The sequence below is a fragment of the Frieseomelitta varia genome, unplaced genomic scaffold (genome assembly GCF_011392965.1).
Source record: "Frieseomelitta varia isolate USP_RPSP 00005682 unplaced genomic scaffold, Fvar_1.2 scaffold_67, whole genome shotgun sequence".
Taxonomy (NCBI): Eukaryota; Metazoa; Arthropoda; class Insecta; order Hymenoptera; family Apidae; genus Frieseomelitta; species Frieseomelitta varia.
Genome location: NW_025110445.1, coordinates 157,088 through 181,401, shown reverse-complemented (window position 1 = coordinate 181,401; position 24,314 = coordinate 157,088). Strand labels below are relative to the sequence as shown.

The 24,314-nt window shown below is 42.4% G+C and overlaps 1 protein-coding gene across 2 annotated transcripts in view; it reads left to right on the top strand.

Annotated features, from left to right (window-relative positions):
• Positions 1-24,314, top strand: part of LOC122535101 — a 246,490-nt gene that overhangs the window by 160,188 nt on the left and 61,988 nt on the right. For both annotated transcript variants that reach the window (XM_043666325.1, XM_043666324.1), the window contains one exon: positions 17,593-17,794. In XM_043666325.1, the coding sequence (XP_043522260.1) occupies positions 17,593-17,794 (202 nt within the window). The remainder of the gene's footprint in view (positions 1-17,592; positions 17,795-24,314) is intronic.

Here is a 24,314-nt window from a genome sequence, read left to right as displayed (position 1 = left end):
TTTTTCTTTAACGAAGAATTCCTTCGAGTGGTTTTTGCACGGCTGCGGAGTATTTCATTCCCTGGCGTTGAAAAAGCTTCGTAAAAAGTAAAATATGTGGTATTGGGAATGGACTGCGCTCGGTGGAACGGAACGCCAGCCTTTATTACTCTCCCCCCCCCCCCCCCCCCCCCTCCACCTATATCTATTAGCGACTTCAAATTAGTTATAACGAGCATAATCATCCATCCTATCATTCACTGCGAATGTTACTGTGCATTCTGCGCACAGTATTTCCATCAGTTAAGAAAACATTTCTTTAATCTGTTCTTAATGGTTCAAGGACGAAGAGCTCGTCGAACATAGTAAAATAATTGTACAAGTTTCTCAGAACTGTACGAGATAAAATCAGCGTGGAATAATAATTTTATAATTATTATACGTCGTGTCAAAAATAACCAACAGCGTCGAAATTGCTTTCAGCTTTCGACAAATTCCTCCGAATATGCGACGGAAGAATCGCATCCACCATCGCGCGCGCAACAATGCACAAGAACAAACACGTACAAACAGTAGCCATCGGAGAGAAAAGCGTGCACAGCGAGTCATACTATGTACATATATCGTTACGGTTTGCGGGCCGATTTCTTACACTTTAGCGACGCTCGCGTTTCTCGCGCAATCAGTATTCAGAATTCCGCCGTTTTCTTTGTGCTTGATTCTCTTCACTGGGGCGTGTAAGAGTCTCGACAAAAGAGACAAAGGAGAGGCCTCCCCCCGACACAAGCCTCTCCTTAGTAGCGCATAGTTGCTCGTGGATACGTACGTATGTATATCCACTCGACGCTCTTCAGCTTGCCAGCCGAGTCATTTTTCACTCTTATCGTTCGGTGTGTCTTTATTTAAACGCGACTCGAAAAAGACTGCGTCTAGTATACGAAAGCTCAGAGTATACAGAGAAGAGAAGAGAAGAGAAGAGAAGAGAAGAGAAAAAAAGAAAGAAAGAGAGATGCCTCCTTCTCGATAAAGAAAATCGCGACGATATCGTTGACGAAACTTTTCTAACGATATAGGCGGGATAAGTGGCCTCCTCGCGAAGAAACCTTGGGGGAGAGGGGCTGGACCCGTCGACGAGAAGTTTCCCTCGCGCGTTCTTTCTGACGGAAAGTCGCGCAACCGACCGACTTGCCGATAGCAAGTTAGCGAGCTCCCAGTGTCCGAGAGAGATTTAAACTTTGTTGCCCGCATACTTCGGATATAAAGAGAGGTTCTCTCGCGCGCTGTGGGCGAAGCCTCGGAAACTGGAAAACAGGGACAGTTGCAGCCGAGGCCCGTGGGAAATTGTTTATTAAACGGTTTCGCCGCGGCGCCGCGTTGAATAAATAAAACAGCGACGTTCTCCAGGACAGCGACGATACACTATGCATGCATTACATCCGGTGAAATTAATTTGACGATTTAGCGGCGACTGCTTGTGCCGCTCGAGTCTGCACAGAGGGGATACATATATATTCTTGGCCGGTGTAATTTATGATCGTTATTTGGCAAATTGAAACCGACGATCTCAATTTCCGGCCGGGGGCACACACCACCGCATACATAAAATATTCGCCGCGATATTCGGGAGACTTGGCTTGGCTTGGCTTGGTTTCAGCTTTTAGCATTACCAGCTTCGAAACGTATGCGCCCACGGTTAAATTCTAACTGCTGATCAAAGAGGATTATAAGCTTAAGTCGGTTTGCCTTGCAACAAACGAGGTTGACAACGCCGGTAAAGGTCGGCCGCGCGGAATCCGATAGAATTCCAAAGCTTCTGGCTTGGCTGTTGGCCTCGCGCGGATCTACCTACTGCCATCTACCTACCGGTCCAGGGTAGAAACCGGGGCTGAAAAATACAGGGAGGGGAAAACACGCGGAAGTAGGAGAGAAACGAAAAACCGTGAGAAATTGTGTGAGTACCGTGAAATGATAAACGATAATAATATACGAGCCGGAAGCATTCCGAAGAATTCCCTCTTCCTACTCTTGCGCGCCGTCGTTTCGCTATTTCAATTTCGGCGTGAGATACGAGCGCAGCTGTGGAAACGCTCGGGAACTCTTCCGCGGCGGTCAGATTCAATTAAACGGGTAAATCGGTATGGTTCATTAGCGAAACTCGCGCTCGTTTCCTGGTACAGAATGTCGATCGCTCGCGTTATTATTTCTCGAGGAAGACGGTTTCTCGAGGATCTTTTAATTCTCGTCGTTAGGCAACGAAATTGTGCGTTTGGCCTTCTGGTACCACTCGGCGATACCGTCCGATGGAATGCATTCCATGGCGGCAACCATACAGAACGAAAGCTCGGAAGGAATCACAGAAGCGTTAACGAAAGATCGAGGAAATGATTTCACGATCTGATTGTCCGGGTATTTACTGTCACTCGCCACGTTGCGTCGGGTTATTCGCCATCGAACCATCCTTGGATAACGGGGCCTGGCCGCATACCGACGAACACGCCGGCATAACGCGCCGCACGTGCATAACGCGTCAGGGCCGCGACGCATAACAAACGATTTTCATACGAAACGAAAGAAACGAAGCGAGTCAAGGGGGAGCGATGTTAACATTTTCGCGTGTGTGATTGAGCAGCCGCCGCAACACGAGTGCCACCATTTCGTCCTTTTGATAAGGACGGCTCGTCCAGGACGAACAGCTGAAACCCATTAGAAACTAACGACTGCCAGCATTATCCGGGTCCGCGACATGGACCGGGGTTGGAACGAAGTTAAAATAGAAGAGACTGCTTTCAGCTATTTCCATCTACTTACGGCCACCATTCCGTTGGTCAAATGTTATCCAGATCCCGGGTACGGGTTTCAAACGTACAGCGCCACTGTCGCAATCGTGCCGCGAAAACGTCGCCGCTGTTTTATATCGTGAAACGTCACCACCGACTCCTTTGCGCGAAACCGAGTCAAAGCCCAGCGATGGCTTTTCGATATATATTTTTGCCGGCGACCGAAAATTCATAGTTTCGGCAGGCTGCTCTTGGATGTCTCGCCTGAAGCTGGACGATCGATGTTTAGCGAATGTAAAACTGTTTGCAGGTAGAGATATTTTAACAGTATTGTTAAAATACGAGAAACGGTGTGATTTGGTTTATCAATGAACTACAATAACTAGAGTCTAAATGAATACTGTAGCTTCTTAACACTGGAACAACCGACGATTAAAATGTAAAATTTCCATTAGAAACACTAAAGTAAAGTGAAAGAAATAGAATAACTTCATAATACAAATATGAAGTGCACAAGTTTTTATTTATACGTTTTACGAAAAGTTATTTAAATCACTAAAAATACGTTGTTTTACATCCATGACGTTTTTAACAAAAATCATAAACTAGTCGTTTCGATTATTTCGGTAGTTATTTTGGTGTTAAGTTATTCAAGTTCCACAGTTACAGTTAAAAGGAAAAATTATTCTATTCTCAAAAGTAACATCGTCGCCATTGTCCAAGGACAAAAACATTAAAACATTCAATTAATGCAGAGATGAAAAGATTAAAATATTCAATTAATCCGAAGATAAGAACATCGAAATATTCAACGATAGAGAAATCCACTTGTGCCTTCGGCTACGCAGAAAGAGAGATATCTATGCCATTAGGTCAAATTCGACCCAACCATCGACGCGACTGCAAAAACCATCAACTGTCCAAGAATTAAGCGGGAACAAACATTCCTCTGTGTGTACTACGTTTCCAAATTTGTCGTTTCACGAGGGCGTGAAACAAACGCGAGTGGTAATAGTTTGCAAATTCTTGAAACTGTTGTATCGCCTAAGGTTAATTGCACGGCAGAGAGCGAGCGAGCGAGCGAGCGAGCGAGAGAGAGAGAAAGAGAGAGAGAGAGAGAGGCCCCGTGTAGTCGAAGGGTGAGCTTCATGCGACGCGACATGCATACAGGATCGTTTACGTTGGGCGCAGCCATCGGTATAACCGCGAAGTCGCGGCTCGGCGCCGCCAGCAGACTACTGTGACAAATTACACATAATTCACGAGTCAATTTCACACACGGTTGTCCCGCCAGAGGAGACAGCGCCGTTGAATACGAGCGTGCTAGGTTAATTCGAGGAACGAACCACTTGGACCGTGAACGGAAGTAAACACGCTAGCAACGATGATACGTGCAGATCGTCGTAACGAATGATCGGCTGTTTTGCCATGCCATAACGGTCGGTCAACGCAAATTGCCTGGTTCAACACGGCTAAAGATAAAGGTGTCCCTGACAATTGTATCGGCAATCGATGCCGGAGATGGTATTCAAAAAAGGAAACGTGAAATATGAACCGGGAATGTTTGTCCGAGAAATTCTTGCTTGATTTTTGTACGCTGGTATTTGAATACGTGATAGTAGACGAATGTTAAGGAGCACACGGAGAAGAAACGATAATTTTCCGCATCTTTGCTTTCTTTTTTTTTTTTTTTTTTGAGGAATGATCCAGTAATTAGTTGGTGACATAATTAGACAATCGCAATTAGTATTTTCTACATAACTCTAAATGTGAACAGATCAAAGAGGATGAGACGAAATTTATTTCTGATAAATGTTTGTCATTTTAAATGTAACTTCAGTTGGAAATATTTATTGGAGAATAATTTTATCAGCAGAAATGATTAATTTTCCTACGCAAACTGTATCTTTGATATTTTTCTAGATACGTCGACATAAGTAAAAGTAAAAATTCGCTGTGACAGATCTATTTTCCTATATTAGAAATAAAAAATTTCAGTATGGATCGAGAGGGATAATATATCAAACCATACACGATTCGAATCATGAAAAAGATTGAGATCTTCACGAAGTTAGACTCGTATACATTCCACAGTTGTAATTTCTATCGTTTCTTAAAATAAAAAATTTAATATAGAAGGGGGGGGGGGGGTCGATTTATCGAGATACCGTTAAAAGTGTGTAGGAAGATCCGTTACTCTTCTCGACACCGTCTAAATTTATACGGTGACTGATTTATTATGTATAGTAGATAGATGAGTCGTAAAGGTGTTTAATATGTCTCATAACTAACGGAGTATGGACGACTATACCGTATTTGTTTTAGAAAAAATTACTAGGAAACGATAGATGACTGTTAGCATAAAACCAAAGGACAGAGAGAGAGAGAGAGAGAGAGAGAGAGAGAGAGAGAGAGAGAGAGAGAAGTGTACACGCGATAGATTATAATTACTTCTTGAATCTTATCTTACACAGGACAATACGCATAAACGTTATATTAACATTAACGTTTATCGACGACAAATTAAAATCCCTTATTTCTTTTCTTACTTGGTACGATAGGTATATCAACAAACAAATCGACATCGACAAAGTTAAACCTAACCGAAACCTAAATCAACTTGGGTGGTATTCATTGTAAACGTGGTTGTATTAAAGCTTTCTTTCTGGATACTGGGTGGAAGGAATATCTACAAAATATAATGCACTTCCGTGCATAATAACTGGTACAAGATATGTAGCTTATGTAGCTCATCACGTGTCACCATTATCACATACCGCAGATTAGCACGTAATACAAGAGCTCGGTTAATACACATACACTGTACTTTATTTAAATGCCAGCACTTAGGGAATAATAAATCGTTCGCGCTACCGTTACTCAAATCGTAAGAAGCGGGATATTAGCTGAACCGTTTATTAGACATTCAACTGTAAACGTAATTATTCAAACATCTCCAATAGCTGAAGCGGAACAGTTTAGGTTGCGTTACGCAATTTCCACGATGACCTGTTTTAATTTGTTTTGGCTTTATTCTGATGGTGCAGACCAACGATGGGGCTCATCACATGTGCAAGATATAGAATGTAAATTGAAACGGAGCATTTCAAAGTCGAACGGTCTAACTTAAATTTCATTCAAACTTAGTCGAGTATCTACGGTGAGATAATATCACATGAATATTCTGTTGATCGTACTTTAGATCATATTGCAGGATCTCGCACAAGGCGTTAAGAAATTCTTTCTTACGTATATAGTGATTCGATGAAGTCTCATAAAAACTCGTTGCTGGATTACGTATTTTTTTTAGCTTTCTTTTAATTCTAGTAACTTATGCACATATTCTCTTATTTCAAATTATATTAACCCATCTCATCAAAATCTCACTTTCATCCTTTACTATATTTTATATTACATCGTAGAATCCCACACGAGGCATAATAAAATTCTGTTTTACAACTCCGAGATTTTTACACTGTAGCAGTGACTCGATAAATTATTGAAACACCGCCGTAAAAACTTTTTTCTTACGGATTACGTGTCCTTCAGGCATCTCTGATCTCTGTGTGTATAATTTCTACACATACACACGATCTCTTATTCATTTCGAAATGCGTCAGAATAAATCCCGCCGCATCGAAACGACAAAAATCTCGGAAATTAAAATTCCAACAATTTTTCCGTCTTCCACAAAAAGTCCCCCGAAAGTAATAAAATCTTCGAGAAATCTCTAGCTCTGCTATACATACCATTACCAGCCCAAACATCCCTCAGCAAACAAGTACCACGCAAACCCACCTCCGTTCTTCTCCGTCCACGGTAAAAGCTAAAACCTCCAAACATTCCAGTTCCCAACGTCAAAGTATCGTTTTACTCCACGTCCCCGGAGTCCGCGCGCTCGCTCGCTCGCTCCGCGGAGATCGAGTTCAAAAACCTTGAACGATTAATACGGGCTGATGCTCCGCCGTCTGTTTTTCGTGTGTCCAACGAGGAGAAACGGAGAGCGTTGCGTGTCGAGTGGTCGCGCCAGCCATTGAATACCGAAACAGTGTATACACAGCGGATTCGAAATAGCCGTGGGAAGTGCCGTGGGTCCGATGCCTTTCGAATACTAAATACCGGCGCGAGTAACTCGTAGTGGTAACTCGGCTAGGTTCTCTGGTACACGTAGGGAAAAGGTGGCGGGTAACCTGGCCGATCGCCGCGGAACCGAAGCGTTAAAGCGTTCGTTGTCGCAATACGGGTGCCCGCGCCTTTGTACACGCGTGTGCGCGTGTGAACGCGTGTATCGTCTGGCGGTTGCGGCCGCGGATATCCAGGTAAGTAAGGCGTACGTAAGCGAATACCTTCCGTGTACGCTTACATCGCGGTGGTATACGTTCACGGTGTCGTCAAACGACCAGCCACGAATACCACAGCATAAACAGAGAGGACACGAGGGAGAGAGAGAGAGAGAGAGAGAGAGAGAGAGAGAGAGAGAGAGAGAGAGAGGTTGAGATCATTCGTGTCCGCCGGAATTTATGGGGTCCGTTCGAACAGCACCGCTACAGCTTGCTGCTGAATTTGCATAGAGTCGAGCGCTAATAGTCGGAGATAACCGAGCCAGGAAGAGACACCGACGATCGCCGGGGACGACGCCTTCGTGCCACGCGAGCTTCGTGTCGCGCGCCTTTTCGACCATTTTTCACAATGGGTTCCCATTTTTTTTTCCACCTATTTTCGGATATTGTGTTCTTCTCCTTTTTTTTTTCACTTACTTTTCACTACTTTTCACTTACTTTTTTACTTCACTACTCTTTTCACTTACTTCTCACTACTTTAGTAGCTGAAGGACCTACGCTTTGCTTAGGATCTTCCCACCAAGATCGTAGATTTGCATTATATCGAATTTCTTTTATAGAACTTTAGCTTTAACAATTTTGAAACTTTGACACGAGAAAGGCCAGCATTTGTGATGTCTTTGGTAGAAAATAAAAAGCTATTACGTGAAATGTTGAAGCATGTATTTCAATCGAGGTTGAAATTTGAGTTTCGTCGCTTAGTTATCGATCGACACGTGGATACAGATAATTGGTAGTGATTTAAATATCCGAGTGGCGCTTATGATGGATTAAAGTGGGATCATCAAGTGGACACTTGCTGTATTATAAATATGTAGTGACCCGACTGAGGTGCTTCTCAGTGGCGATGCGAACCGTTCATTAATTGGGACACGGTTAATTAGATCTTTCTTGGAATTAATTCGCATATTGTACTCGTGGAATCAAAGACTCGAATGTTAATCACGTAAACAGTCACAAGATTGGAATTTGTCGAAATTTATTACTTGTATACACATATGAATTACAACAACGAACACGCTTCTAAACGTTCTTCGTCGAGTTAGAATCTAAAAGAGAAAAAAAGAAAAATGGACACGTCCATCAATTACACGTTTCCGCTCGCAGGTTTAGCATTTACAAGCAACGTACACGGACATCGTTTAGTCATCGTGCTCGGAGCAAATCTCTGAAAGCTTCCGAATCGGTTAATACCGATGTTGCATAGTCATTCGTGGTTCAAAGGTTACTGCCGGTCATGAAGATACAACCAGTAGTCATTGACTTCGTCATACCTGACCGTTCGACTATTTATTTCATCTTCAGGCTACAGAGGTAGCCAATTGTGTTCGATAAAGCGTATTAAAGCGCTGCACGTTACAACTACCGAGTAGACAAATACATGCATGAGGATGGTTCTTCAAAGGATTTTACCAACACATCATTATACGATGAGATCGATGTACGCATGCAAATAGTGAGCAGTTTATAGATACCACGGAGGTGAGTCGAGAGCTCTTTCAATACTGAATTACCGTAAGATAAGATCCTTATTTAGAGATCGCTGTAGATACGCGTGTTCAATGATTGCTTGATTGTTTACGTGCTTGTACATGTTTTCTTTTTTTTTTTTTTAAATTGTTCGAAAAATAAACGAATAGAGAGGACGAGGTGCAAGCATAAAACTTACTGTGATACAAAATATTGAGTACGATTTAAATTTTGTTCAATTCCAATTTCATTTGAAATGAGCATCTTTTTAAGTTTGGTTCAACAAATGACACAACAATTTGTAATTATTTCGATAATGAAATTTTCATTTTCCAATCCTACTTTCATTAAAAATACTTTTTTGAGAAACTATTACAGAATTGTACAATTCGAGAAAAGGATCACGATAAGAATGAAATAGGATCTCCATTCAAAATCAAAATATTGAAAAAAAAATTCCTTTCACGCGTTACATTTAAATTGCAGCCCAACATTAGCTTGATAATTCTTCCAAGAATCAACCATCGATTCAATACGCCAAACGCGCGTATTGATCAAAAGTCTACGTCTGTCTCTCCGCCGACAGTAATACACTCGTACATATTAAGCGATCCGGATAACTTTCCCCCTTAATCAGTTAGTTTTCTTCCGCGAGTAAAAAGCGCGCACACGTCGACTGGTAAAATCACCAGGTTACAAGCATATTGAACCGACGTACAGGGTGTGCGTGCTCGAAGTGTGAACAGTTTCCGGCGAAGCAACGAAAGTAATTACGTTATTGGAACCGCTCCTCTGTTCAGTCGTGCAGATCTGGTCGCGTGCTCGTGACTCAGCTAGTACGTGGTGTTGTGCTTGAGCGGCACTGGTTTGCATAGGTTCAGTTCTCTCTCTCTCTCTCTCTCTCTCTCTCTCTCTCTCTCTCTCTCTCTCTGTCTGTCTGTCTGTCTGTCCTTTCGTAGACTAAGCTAGGCGTGGTTTCGTGTATTAAATTCTTGCTGCGCCTGATGGGGTGCACGGTGCATGCACGCAAATTAGAAACATACCATCAGAGATACACGGTCCGCGCCCTCGGTGGAACGTTCTGACGACATTACACGGACTGAAAAAGTGACGAGCCAGCCGGGCGCGAGGCTTCTGCCTTCAGCTCGCGTCGCTGTTACGTATTTACGGCAATTATACACCACCGAAATGCATATTTTCGCGTGCGAAGCAAGACGGACCCACGTTGAAGAGCGTGCAACGGGGTTATCGCGCGGGGTCGTCCTCGTTGCGCCTGACAGCTTTACGTCGCGGTAACTTTGTTACGATTATCGTGGCTAGACGCCGCCTGAAAGGATGTTCATTTCATTTGCCGAGGAATTGGTTGAACTAGAACGTACACGTGTTTGGAATATTGTATTCTCCGGGCGGTTGCCCACCGCACGCGTCCCGTTTCGCGACACGTTCCAGGGGAAGCTATTCCTGCGTTTAGCTAATTGTTCCCACGTTTCGTGGAAAATTTTCTCAGAGAAATCAGAACTGACTTTCGCGCGGTGAGGTACGTTCGACATACGCCTGAACACGAAAAATGAAAGAAAGAGATTGAACTTTAAATTTCGAAGAGATCTGTACTTAACTAGAATTGATTAACTCTCTGTTATCTTGAGAAATATAGAAAACCAAGTCTTGAGTGTCTTGCGTCGTAAAATCATTCCGACGAAAATTAAATGATACAATTCGCGATTACTCCGGACGAGAAACGATATTTCGAAAGTGTCTCGCAAAGACGGGTTCGAACGTTTCGAAATAATTCAGCGGAATACGTAATGCGCGACACAGAGAGGGTGACTGTCGTGACATTTTTGAAAGTAAAATCTCGGAGGCTCGTGGACGCATCATTCTGCATGGGATGAACGGCAGGAGAGAAAAAAAAGGGAAATGAAAAAAAAAGGAAAAGGGACGAACGGAGGAAAAGGGGGAGAAGAAAAGTGGTCGTGACGAGGAGGACAAGCACGACAGTCGGGGGGAGGGGGGGGGGGGATGTTAAAAGTACGAATGCGTTCAATTCCTCGAATTGCATCACTGTCTGCCGAGCAGACAAGAAGGCGGAGAAAAAGAGAGCCTCTGTCGAGTGCAAAGGGCGATTGAAAATGTTGGCGCCGATTCAACGAGAAGACTTTTCTTATTCAGACTTCGTATACATGGGAAACTTCACTCGAGGCTTCGCATTAGCCCCATGGTCAAGTCCGAATGAAACGAAATATTCTGTTCGAAATATTCGACCGGTAGAGGACGACTTAAATTCAAAAGAAAAGACGAATCAAAATTCTTGTTCAGGTTAGTTAAATTAACAAACTTTGGATGAACTTAATCCCTTAATGATTGTTTCGAAATTTAAGAGCAACGATACTAGCAAAAACATTTATATACCCATGTGACACTGATCGAGAAATAATTTATCTATTATTAGGAACACTTCTTGAAATTCTTGAGACTTCATAAGATTACAAAATCAACGTGGAAGGAAATTTAGACTCTTTGATCACTGACACTAATTGTAAGAGTTCACGTTCAGATACGAGTAGATTCAACCAGCTGGAGTTCGTCTAATCAGACGCACTAACTAAAACTTTATCTCAATAATTGGCCTTCTTCTATCGTAGCCCCAAATCACTTTAAAATACAAAATACAAAAGTCTATCTTTTCAAATTGTAAATGAACTTGAGAGTTTATCAATTGCCTCTCGGCTTGGTATCACAATTTTAGATATTCGATTTGCATCGAGTCCCGCTCGAGTCGATTAAATTACTCAGATTCAACTAATTTCGTTTGAAGTTTGTGTTCATGCAAGTTGTACCGTTTACTTTATTCGAGCGATTTTCACTTGGCACGGAAAACGAAGAACAAACGTGACTCAATTTTCACGCGAATTGCATCGGCGAGATGTAACTTGCTTGATCTGGACATTCAGCGTTTGATTGGCAATGAGCGCCATGGTAGTAAATTTCAGAGAACTGGTATTATCAATCTCGGATCGACAAAAGGAAAGTCGGAAAAACCGAGTTCATTTCAATCACTGGGCTGATTCTCTGTCGTCCTGTCGTTCTCGGTCAGCCAGTTTGTCGTTTCTTCGTTTCATGGAGGCACAACTCGCGAAAGCCAGTACAATTACGTAACGTCCGGTCGGCGGCTACTTGAAAAACTGTGACTTTACACGGCACGTTAAGCCGGCGTAACGACCGGCCGCAATTATGCTCTGGGAAACGAACGTACAAGCACGTGGCACAATCTTATTACGGGTGGTCCAACGAGCGTCGTGGTCGAAAAAAAAAAAAAGAAAAGAACGCTGGACTTATAGAAATGAAATTCCCTATGGAAATTCGTGTAATGAGACAGGAAGAAAGTATTTCACTGTAATGGCGATCCCCGGAACGACTGAAGAGAGCTCAGTGAATTGAAAATATTAGGGACATCCATAAGTAATGTCGTTTCTTGACTGTGCAAAATTTTATTTTAATAGTTTTAATAGTTCTGTAATTTAATAATTTTATTTTAATAGTTTTAATAGTTTTAGTTTTAATAGTTTTAATATTTAGTATTTATAATTTAGTATTTAATATTTAGTTTTAATATTTCTATTTTAATAGTTTTAATAGTTTCAATCTATGATATAATTTAGAATAAAACACACTAAATGTTATTTTACTAGAATATAAGTTATATTACAATAAGTTAAATTATTGTTACTAGACGGCAATGTTTATTAAATTTGGAGGAAACATTGCTTGTGGGTACCCCTAATACTACTTCTTTCATTTTGAAAAATTCCATAAAATTATTTATTTCGACTGGCGCCATAATATATGCGAATTCAATATTAATAATATTTAATGTACAAAAGAATCAATATCCTTCAATTATCTGTACTTAAAAAGTAACATGCATAACGACTTAACATGTACTTAATACAACATAGACGTGGTAAGTCATAAATAATTCAAAATCACGCTAGACAGATAGAGGTAAACGTTGCATTAGATTTTTCATCGATACCTAATTACAACATCTACACTAATTACAACATCTATTATTATATAATTATAATTATTCACTCTGATCAGCTTATAACAGTCTATAATCCAAAATGATTCAGACCTGAACAAATTCGAAAGTTAATGCAATAATTAAGTGGCTCGGTTTAATAATCATCCGTAGTACTTGATGCGGCGTCGTCGAATATATTTATGAGCTATAAAATAGCAATTATTAAGAATAATAATCGTAGAGTAGAACCGGCTTGGAGAAATTGAACGAGTTATCGAACGGCGCGGTGTTCAATTTCAGTTTAGCATTTAATTTGCAATAATATGGATATTAACAGTTTCTTATGTTCGTTAAGTTTATTGGTATAAGTTAGTATCGTGTAAGTTCGCGCGATAGTTTCAGTTTCTCTCGGATTGCATTCAATATATTTATGAATAAGCGATTGCAACCGCTTCGATTATAGAAAAATCTACTTTTTTCCTCCGATTGTTGTACCAAAGTACTAAATTAAGGAATTAAAGACTCAAGTTAAGGAATGGATTGGAATCTTTCACAATCGATCATGTCACGGCTGCAGAAAGTGAATTTTTGACGAAGTTAATTTGAAATCTATCCATCTTTCGACCATGCACAATCGACTGTCAGACAATTTAATTCAATCAAAAAATAAAAAATAAAAAAAATAAAAAAAAATAAAAATTTAATCTAAAATTCGAATCAATCCAACGAGTTGATACTACGAGCAAATAGTAGCAATAGTACTTTCATTCGATAAAGACACGTTTGACGTACACGTTTAGTATGAAAAATATAATTATTATCCGGATCAATAGTCCAATATTTTTTTCCTTTTCAAGTTTTTACAAAACGATTCCCATCAGAGGGAAAGAAAGAATCGTGACGTTCCTCTCCTAACGTTGGTAATATTCAAAGCGGTTAGCGAAACCACCCTGTATCGGAATGCGAGAAGAATCGCGGAAAGTCCACGTAAAGAAGGAATTTCATTGCCTTTGTGTTTGCGAAAGGAAGTCGGAGCAGCCGGTGGAATGAAACATGGCGATCGGCTGAGAAAGAGAGAGACCGGGAGCCAGAAGAAGAGAGGGGCGTCCGACAATAGATAAAGAAAACCGAGATTATACATCAAGTTCACCGCGACGAGGAGAGTCTTTGGAGAGAGGGCTGGAGCGCGTAGAGCTCCACGGTTACCGTGGAACACAGGCGGTCTGCTTGCATCATTTTGGGCGATCGTCTGTTCCGTAATACCGAGGTTGCAGACGCCGACCCGTTCCACAGTTCCATTCGGCGCCGCGACAACCTACACGTGCTCCCTCGAGCTCACAGGGTGTGTACCTCTGTGTTTTAGTGCACGAAATGACGTAGGACGTCGCGGCGGGACGGTACGGACGATCGATAAATCTCTGCCAGATTTATGGCGATATAAAGCTATTTCGTTTCTCTCCTAAGCACGAAGGCGTACATACGTCCTCTTCCGCGGCGGGGAAGATTTTCCCGTGGTAGAAGTGGTCGAACGATAAGGCGCGTCCCCAAGACGAATAACCTGCTGACAGAAATGAAGTCGATACGCCGTTGGAAAGTAGAGGAGTTTGCATCCAGTTTTGCAAGAGGGGGAAGAAGACCGACGATGGGTAGCTTTGAAAGCAAGCACGTTAATCTCCCTGCTACTTGATTTTCGTATCGTGGCAGAAATTAAAAGATTTATGACTGCACGCAATCTTGCTCGGAATCTGCATCCCCAGGCTGAAGAAATGAAAACGGAGATGTAAGGGAAGCTGGAATAGCGCCAGAACGTCGTGCTCTCAGAGATTGGCAGTTTCGATTCGACACGGTTATTGTTTTATTTCGTTTCATACCCTCAACGAGCAATTTGTATTCCTTTTCCTTCGCTGATGCACGGCGCGCGCGACTTTTGCTGTTACACAGATTTCATATCGCGTACAAACATATTGGAGAGGGATTGGCATTTGGTACCGTCGGATAGTTTACTATGCAAATCGCAAGTGTCGCTGTTTCGTTAATTCTCGCGCGCGGAGAGATCAGTCGAAGTATTTGCTGCTGCTTTAAATACAGCTGTTTTTGACAACAGTGGCTTTGAATTTCAGTATAGTTCAACTTAGTGTTCACGGCGTGTATTGCGACAATTTTACGAGACATTCATGTACAAAAGTGTTTGTCTCATACGAGAGAAACGATAAGAAACAACTGATAATTGACGAAACGAATTTTTCTCGATAATTGATAATTAACGGAACAATTAGAAAATAAAACAGTCTTACGGTCAATCAATTGAAAATATACATAGCATCAGTTTTCAATTATCATCCGTACCGAATGAATACTAATTTCGTACGAATTGATTTTACAAAAACACCGTCGATAAAATATTTCACCAAATACCTCCTCGATAGCACTGTTCCTCCGAGGTGGTGCGACTTCTAATTTAAAAACAGACAGCAGAATTCCAGATTGATTTACGGAAATCCGACGTCTCGGAAACTTTCGACAAAACAAGAGTGTGACAGTAGTATAAATGAAATTAAGTCAGGCTCCACGCCAAATACGTTCACGGCTCAGGCGAAACAATGGCTATCATTTAACAAGGATTATTACTCGCGATTGTTGGAAAATCTGTCTGGAAACGGGGGGACAAGCGGGAATCCACCGACGCCGAATGAAACCGAGCGAAATGAATAGCGAGGCATCAAGCGTTTCGTGATAAAGTTAAATTCCCCTTCAAGAATTAGTCTTGCTCGGTACACTTAACGACCGGTATTTATCACGCATTTGGCCGTTCAGTTATTCCAACAGCAGTTTGTGGCGTACTGGGTGCAGGAACGATATTTTTCATAGCGAAACGAGCGACACGGAAGGGAAGGCTGGTTAAACGAACGATGAAAAATACGGAACGATAGCGGCGGCCAATACCACGGTCTACGCTTGTGACGCTTCTTTCCCTTCGCGGTCCACGTACGAACGCGTTCTTTTTCTATTCGCGCGTCACTGGCAAATCGATTCTGGCCCCTGGTGGATGCTGGAGCCATTTCCATGTTAACTAACCGTGAGGACAGTTAATTGGTAAACCGTGTCTTGTGTCAACCGAGATCACGGTTCTACGGATTTTTAATTACCACCCGTCACACGGGGGCTTATGAATCAGAGCTGGGAGAGATCGCGATAACGCAAATAATTAAGGAAACCGTATTCTTTTCGCTCTTTCCTTCTCTGCGAATTTTTCCCTGCAATTTCCCTCGCCGTAGAGAAACCACGAACGTCTCTACGAGCGTTTAACTTTCTCCGAAGAAGAAAATTTTTCTGAATGTATTTCCCACTACGATATTTACAGAATATTTTGGAATATTTAGACTGTTTGGTGAACTTTTGTTTATTCTTTTTAATTGAATTTAATTAATAGCTCGAAAACTCCCAAATTGTTGCAAGAAACAGCAACGAAGAGAGATATTTAATATTCTATTTTATATTTGATTCACGTTCGATTCATCACGATTTAAGACGGTTGATTCGCCGAATGTAGCAAACGCCGAATAAGGAGAAAAGCGATTGGAAAGCAACGTACGAAGCGAGGAAAGCTGTCCGAGAAAAATTCTGTCCGATGTTCACCAAGTGAAATATTTACGATCCGACGATGCTCCATTATCCGGTAATGCGGTAGCATTATAACGAGTAAATGGTACCTGTCTTCTACATATAGGCCCCCGGAAGTGGCCGTTGATTACTATAATGCGCTTACCCCTCGGCCCGTAACGCGTCAAGAGATCTTCCTACTGTGTATCTGACGTTCTACGAACGATTCGACATCGCGGATCGTGCCGAAGCCGCAGAACGAACGTTCGTTTAACGTTGTGGTTACCGGTTGTGGTCTCTTGCCGGCCATTAAAATTAGCTACAGTCATTAGTCCCGCGAAGCCTCCTGGAGCCAAGTAATTGAATATCTTTAGCGCCTGCTGGAAGATCGATGTTCCGTGTTTTGGCGGACTAGCTACCACGTTAACCTGTTCCCATGAACGATCTCTCTCTCTCTCTCTCTCTCTCTCTCTCTCTCTCTCTCTCTCTTCATCTATCTATCTCTCTCGTGGAAAAGTTTCCAACGAATCACGATCGAAAACGCCCCACCCATATCCGTCAAGTTGCCGAGATTAATTATGATTTGGTAAAAGGGAATGATGCGACAGCGACACTAGGGCGCAGAAATTATTCCGCCACTTAACGCGGCCCCTGTCCCTCTCGACTCGACGATCGACAGCGAAAGAATAACGAGCTGCCTCCAGCCGAGAGATACTTTCGTCCACTCGGAGGACAACAGCCATTCATCCGCATCAATTTGAAATTGGGGGAAGCTGGGTTACAACTGAGTTAGCTGCTTCGGTATCGCGCCTCGTGCAAGCTTTATAAGATATCAGACAGATGAATATTCCTCTCTACGCTCTGATTCGTAGGCTCTGCAATTTGAAAATAAAATATATTTCATTTGGAAGCAAAAAAAAAAATAAAGTTCGAAGGAATTTGGACGATCGCAAATGTCGAAACTTTCAATTCTTCCTTTTTAAGCGTCGAGAATTTTTTGTCCCAAATTGCAACATTTTCTCAGTTTCAAGTATATTTAAATGTAACCGAAGGGCAAAACAAATGATAAGTTTATTACTTCTTAATAATTTCTACCCAGTGATATCACACCGACGAGTTCGAAAGAAAAAGAAAGCGACGAATTATTGTACACTCGTTATGGTCCGCGCAACCAGTTGCCAGCGCAATGGGTTAATGTCACGACGCGGAGCCTCGAAACGGAACATTTCTTCGTGGCGCCTTCGTAAGATCCGCGATTCACTTTTCATTCTTTGTTCTTCCATCTACTTATTTAACAACATCCTCGGGGTAGACCTCGAAAGCGATAAGAAAGGGGGAAACCCAATTTTCATCGTCCTAAATGTGCAAGCGAATTCGACGGTGTGTTGCTGTTGTGTTGCAGGTGCTCTCTCGCAGTCCCAGTTTCCAGTATTCACGATTTACGCTCAGAAGAGCTGCTTGGCTGTGAAACCATGCGAGCGTGCCTGGTGCATCGACAGGGTCCAGGGGCATCGTCTTCAGGGGCACACGCGCAGAACAATGAACGCCTCCTCGCGGCAACACTGTCTGGAGCTCTGTTTAGGCGAGAGAGACTTCCTGTGCCGGTGAGTATGAAACGGTGGCTATTTTTCGTTTGCTGCATCGCGAATCCTATTCAACGACGGGCGGTCGTTTTCCGGCGACCTGGTTTCGCTTTTCACCCCTTCGACGTCGTCTTCGCGATATCCGCCCGCCCAGCCTCGAGACAGGCGGGGAGGGTTGGGGTTGGACGCACACTCGTTTCGAGATTCGACGCGAATCGACACACGCCGCGCGGCGCTCTTCCTCTTTCCTTTCGGTTCTATCCGCCGTCTTCGAGTATAGGTCTCGAAGAATCGAAGGCACCTCTGCACGCTCCGCTGCGTTTTCCAGTTATTGGGTTCCTCGATCGAGGGGGAGGACGTTACGCTCCTACAGAGTCTCGAGTGTTTCTTGGTCATGAAGCGGCCGTCCCCGACGTTTCATGCGAGCTGGAACATCGAGCAGGGAACGGGCCGGGCTACCCTTCTGGAAAAGTTGCAGAGAAACTAGCTCCGTGGCCACCCAGATTCCTCGTATGTTTGTCATTTCGCCCATCTTCTATCTACACACCAGTGCAGTGGCCACGAAAAACATTTGCACGCTTTTCATCGTCGCGCGTGGGAGAGACAGGACGAAATACAACGTTTGAATTTTTTCAAGAAGAATTGAGAATTTTGGAAATTTCGTTACACTTTACGATCACGAGAGCGGCGATGGAATGAAATTGAAATTTTAAAAATTAACAGTTTGCAATCCGAAATTGTTGCAATCTACGATATCTGCGTAAACGGTGAAGAAAAATTGGACAGAATGGCATTTTGTGAAATATCAGAGTGTCTGTCCATCTCGTCACGTGCCGGCAGCAACGAAAATCATTTCTGTCGCAATTCGATGAATTTACCGCGATTTCAGTAATGTAACTTCACTTTGAAAAAAAATCGCGCTTCTCTCGCTGTGCGACAACAAGAACACGCGAAGTAAATTAATCGAATCCGTCGTTTTTATCATTTTTTTTTTTTTTTTTCCTCTTAGATAAGAATGCACGTAAACATTTTTCGAAGCCGTAACGACGCGTCGATTTTATTTAAATATTTCCCTCGCGTTTTCCACGCCACACGCCGCTGCTGTTTTTCATCGTTGTCACTTTGCGTCCGCTCGAAGGCATTAGAGGAACGCTTTGATCGTGGCCAGACTAATTATACCCGCGTCACTGCGTCTTTCTCTCTATGCTATAAAAAATACCTGGTATAGAAAAAAAAAAAGAAAAAATGAAGGGAGAGAGAAAAATTGGCACGATATCGCGGCCGTTCTACGACTGCAATTATACCGATGACGGCGCGTCAGATTTTGAAAAGAGAAAAACGAGAGAAACAAAGAAAAAAAAAGAAGAAACAAAAAGAGATGATACGTGGAAACTCCGTCGTTGTAATGATCGGTCGATCTAATTTGTAATCGAGCTCGTTACCAGTCCACTCCACTTTTCTTCCGCATTCACGTTTGTACATGTACAAGCACGCGTTCAGATACATCGGTTCAGGTATGTACGAGCGGTCAGGTACATACGCGCGCCGCGAGATCACGTTGATTTTATTCGCGACATTATCGAATAGTTGCGTAAGTAGATACCGGTGACGCATGTTAAAACCGTCTCATTATAGTTGCCTGTAAAGGGCAATTTGTGCGGATTGAATCGAGAGGATTAGGCGCCTCTGCGGCCAGATAAGAATTCGCGATCTTGCAGATCGGCTGTCCTCGCGTCGGATGCGAATAACCGTACATGCAAAATAATCCCAGACGTTGACTCGTTATGCGGAGCAGGTAAGAATTTATTTATATGCGACGAGGGACATTTTGATTCGAATTAGGAAAAAAGAAAAAAAAGTGTCAGCTCTTCTTCGCTTTTATTTTATCTTTCAGAGACTCAGACGCTTTACGTGACCATTATTCATTCATTCGCGTCGGTTTTTCTACACGCGTGTACTTTTACCTGAATATTTTCGAACCGTAAACCTAAACGGTCCCGAAGTTCAATATTCTAGAAAATGGCAACGAGGGAGGGGAGGGGGAAAAAAGAAGACAGAACGGAAAAGCGAAACAAAGGGAATATTCCAGCGTTTCAATTAAACACCATCGACTCATTTTACCTCGTGTGGAGATACGCACGAATTTCCTTTGTCGCGAAATGATCGCATCTGTGATTCCCTTTCTCGAATTATTTCGTTTGAAACTAAATAGATCGCAGCGTCGAAACTTTTGTGGAAAGCATTTGCATCTCGTTAGAAAGCAGAGAGAACTTTTGGAGAGAATTTTTGGAAACATCTCGCTCTTACAATTTCGTTCGGGGACTTTAATCGCGAAATTTATCTACGCTGCAGGGAATTCTTCTGTCAAAATTACACCTGGAAGAATTCGTCGGGTTATTGTTTGCAAAAATATCGCCGGAATTTAAGTAATAGCGTGAAAGAAAGAGGATACTCTTTGGGGCGAATTCATTCTCATTTACATCGTAAAGCTGAAATTCCCAAAGGATAATGCAGAATAATTTCTCTTAAGTATTTCTCGCTTGAAAGTTTCCAACAGAAGGGGATAATATGAGCGATATATCCCGGGTTTTAAAATTAAAAATGTTTATCATCGCGATTTAACGTAGAAAAAAAAAAGAGAAAAGGATGGACACTGTGATAAACCCCCTGGCATAAACTATGCTGCATCATAACGTTTGGATGAACCAGTATTTTCCTAGTAGCAGGATCGTGACAAACAGCCGTGTATAAAGGTTAATTAATAACTAACCTTGTCATAATCGTGACGGCTGCAAACGAGCCACGGACAGCTAACCACTAAACGTATCGCAACCGATGATCCTCCGAACATTCAGCCAAAGGTACACTTCCTATAAACGTCAAGGTGTGGACACGACAGTTGGAAATCGTTTACGAGGATTTTTCTTCAATATATTGCAACACGAACTTGACGCTCGTGTAAGAAATCTGTAAATTCTGTGTTTAATCAAAGACGTTCCAGACCTTGTTAGATTCCCACAATTGCGGTGATCGTATGGATTACTTTCGATCGAGAACGTTTAACTGCGAAATTGAATGTCAAATTGGAATTACATTCCGAGATATCCAATCTTAGCATTTCGTTTCCGATTTTTATTGAGTATGTATTTTCACAGAGAAGCTCGAAAGTTTACGTATAAAGAATGTGACGTATGAAAAGATGCATCTGAAGGTTATGTGGCAATTCACGTGGTCTCATTTTGAAACGTGAAGCTTCTACTTTGAGCAGAGTTTGTTCTCTTCGAAATTCTTTAGTACATGATTTAGTACGAGATGTAGCAAGTGGAAAAGCGAAGATATCTTGAAAATTGTGAAAATTCAAACGTGCGTAAAAATATTAAAAAATTTTTTTTGTGAAATACATCAATCATCATTTCGAAGACTGAAGTCTTTGCTTTACAACGACTCTTTAAAAACTTGCTGTATTTCTTTTTTACCATTTCATTGAACTTTGAACATTAGATGACGAAATATTAGCGTTTCTTGAAGTTTTAATCTTATTCAAAATTCAATAGAATGAAAAAAATATCGTACAGCGAGTTTTAAGAAGTAGTTCTAAAGAGAAAATTTCAATCTTTAAGTCTCGTTAGTAGTAGACTGGTCATAGAAAAAATTTTTTTCGTGTCTCTACACGAATTTAAATTTTGACAGTATTAAAAATTCCCACCCGCTACACAATGTAAACTTGTTAGAAAAAAAAAAAAAAGAAAAAAAATGAACTCACCACTGTCGAAATAGAGATTTTGTACTTCATGAGATTTGTACTAATGAAGCCAAATGGACCATTTTTTACAAAATTATATGAGTTTCAATTGTCGACAATTTTTCATTGGTACATTTTGCACGCTGTGAAAATATTTGCCGGTTAAATGAAAGAATACTCTGTTCATCTCCCACGTTATCAATTACACACGCGAGAGTACGAACACTCGTATAAACAACCAAGCAATCTAATAATAATTATCCACTGAGGGGAGCTCGCGACTCAAAAGTGACTGAGCAATGCCAGGCGTGTAATACTATCCGGTTAATCAGAGATCCTACGTTCAATCATCCTCTTGACATCGATCCCGGTAATTAAAGGGGGCGGTTGGAAAGACACTCGGGGATCCAAGTGGAATTTTGATGCGTTAGCCGCGTGAAATATCGGCGTACTGGCAGGCATGCGGAAGAAAAGGAGTTTCTTCCGATTTCGATAGAAACGGACGATGGAACGCGCGTTTATGCGATATCACGCCGACGCGTCAAGCCGCGCATTCGTGAGCACGGCTGAACACGTGCACGTGCAGCAGCACACCTTGAAAGCACCTAAGCGAAAGGTCTCTGCCAGCTGGTCGCCTCGCGACCGACCCTTCCGAGCGATGCCTCGACCCGAGGCAGGGTCGAGAGGTCCTTGCCCAGCCGGAACCGTATCAAAAGTGGCATAGCTACGCGTCCGTGTCTCGGGAAACGTGTGGAAAGGGGAGCAACGGTGTTCGATCTTCGCAACAACGTACGAACATTCGTACGTGGCCTCCGCGGACCTCCGACCCTATTATTTCGGAATTTCAGTCGGTACGATTGCATATCGAAATCGTTTCGCGAGTCTTTCCTCTCGAACAGAGGAAGGTACAAGCGGGGAACCTCTCCGCTGGGTAGAAAGATTTATTTCCGCGTTCGTATCGACGGTATTTTTCAGAGGTCGTTGTAAAACGTTGCATCATGGACGTTGTTATCAGACGATTAGAAAGAAGACAACAAATGATATTCGTACGGATAACGATCTACAGGTAGATAATACGTATGTAGATATTTAACTATATACATAATTGTGTACGATCTTTCATAGATATAGAATATGTATGTAGATATTTAACTATATACATAATTATCTACATAGATAACGATCTGTATAGAAACAGACTTTTATATTTAAAATAAAAAAAAAAAAGTAAACCACCACTTCTGAGATTCTTTTGATAATTTCCATTAAGAGGATACAAGAGTTTCCTCTATCTAAGAGTTTCTTTTCTCAAAGTGCAAGTACCAAGTCACTACGATTTCAAATTTTTCATTCAACACACGCGTATTGTGTATCTACAATCGAGTATTGCAAGTTTTCATGAAAACTCGTGATCAGAAGAAAAAAAGACAGGGCCGAAAATTATTCGACTAGACCGAATTCTAGTCACTGGAGTTCTAGAACTGCGTTTCTCAGAGCGTCACGGGTCTTGAGGGAAATCCAGCGTCTGCAGAAACGCACGCGGGGTCTTCGGGTTCGGTGGAATCACACTCGCCGCTCGAAACGCGGAAGAGATAATGAGGAGGAAGCGAACGTCTCCATTAAAGAGTGGAAAGAGTGTTTGGACATGGAAAAGTATCTGTGGAAGGGGCCCGTTGGGGAGCTGGACGTTGTCGGACGGTCGGTGTTTGCGGGATAATCGCAATCGAGGGAAGCCGCGGCGGAACGTCGGCGTTATTGCGCAACGATACGTGCGTGCGGTGGTGAAGTGGGTCGTCTCGGCGCTTTGCCCGGCCACGGTTGTGTTCGGAGGCGAAGAGCCGCGGTTTCTAAGGATCGCCGGTGTAGATCGCATTAACATTCCATAGGAACGGTATTTCCACGGCGCAATCGGCTGATTAGGCGTCCGCCTAGGTTCTGACGTGAGCATCGCGTCTCCCGTGATTGCCTCGATTTTCAAGGCACCCGCGCCGGACCTGCTACATTTTGCCCCGCCGAGCTGTAAATCCTGCCCCCGCTGTAATTTCCAGCCTGCGCGCGGGTCAAAAGAGTTCACGACATTACCCACCAACCCTCGTCCGTCCTTCGATCAGATCATCGCAGACAGTCGATATACAAATTGCTGCCTCCTCTCGGAAAGAGCCGCGGTTATTTCGCCAACACGTGCGCCGCGCGAAGCGTCGTATCGGAATTCTCTTGGCGATCGCGTCAAATTGCGTGAAATTTGTGACGGATCTGGTGGTATTCACGGTGGATCGTTTAGGTTACTGCACAGTGAGGATAGTAATTCGTAGACGGCGATAACGCAGTTATAGACGAGCAGTGTGTTATTACAAGATGTGACGAGAGATTTTTTTTTTAATTAATTATCTCCGGTCTTGATTCTACCAGTTTCTAGGGCTCTATCACCTGCTGAACAGAATGTTAATTTAGATCTACGTTAGCTGGTTTGCTGATCGTTAGGATGTGAGTGTTGCAGCGTTTGCAGGAAAAGTAAAGTAAGTACGAAAAAAATCTGTATATTCGGGGAGGGATGTCGGCTTCATGTAGCCGATCTTTTCAACGTTTGTTGTTTTGAATTGAATTGAATTTATTGAAAATTAAAACCATAGGTTTGATTGCAATATGTGCAAAATGTTTACGCGTAGAATCGGTGTTTGGGTCTCGAGTCGGTTGTTGTCGGTATACTCTTTTTATTTTTCTTTTTTTTTTTTTGTATTGGCGTGTTGCTTCATTGGGCCTAGCTGCAGGATCAAGATCAGAGCTAGACCCCTACAGATG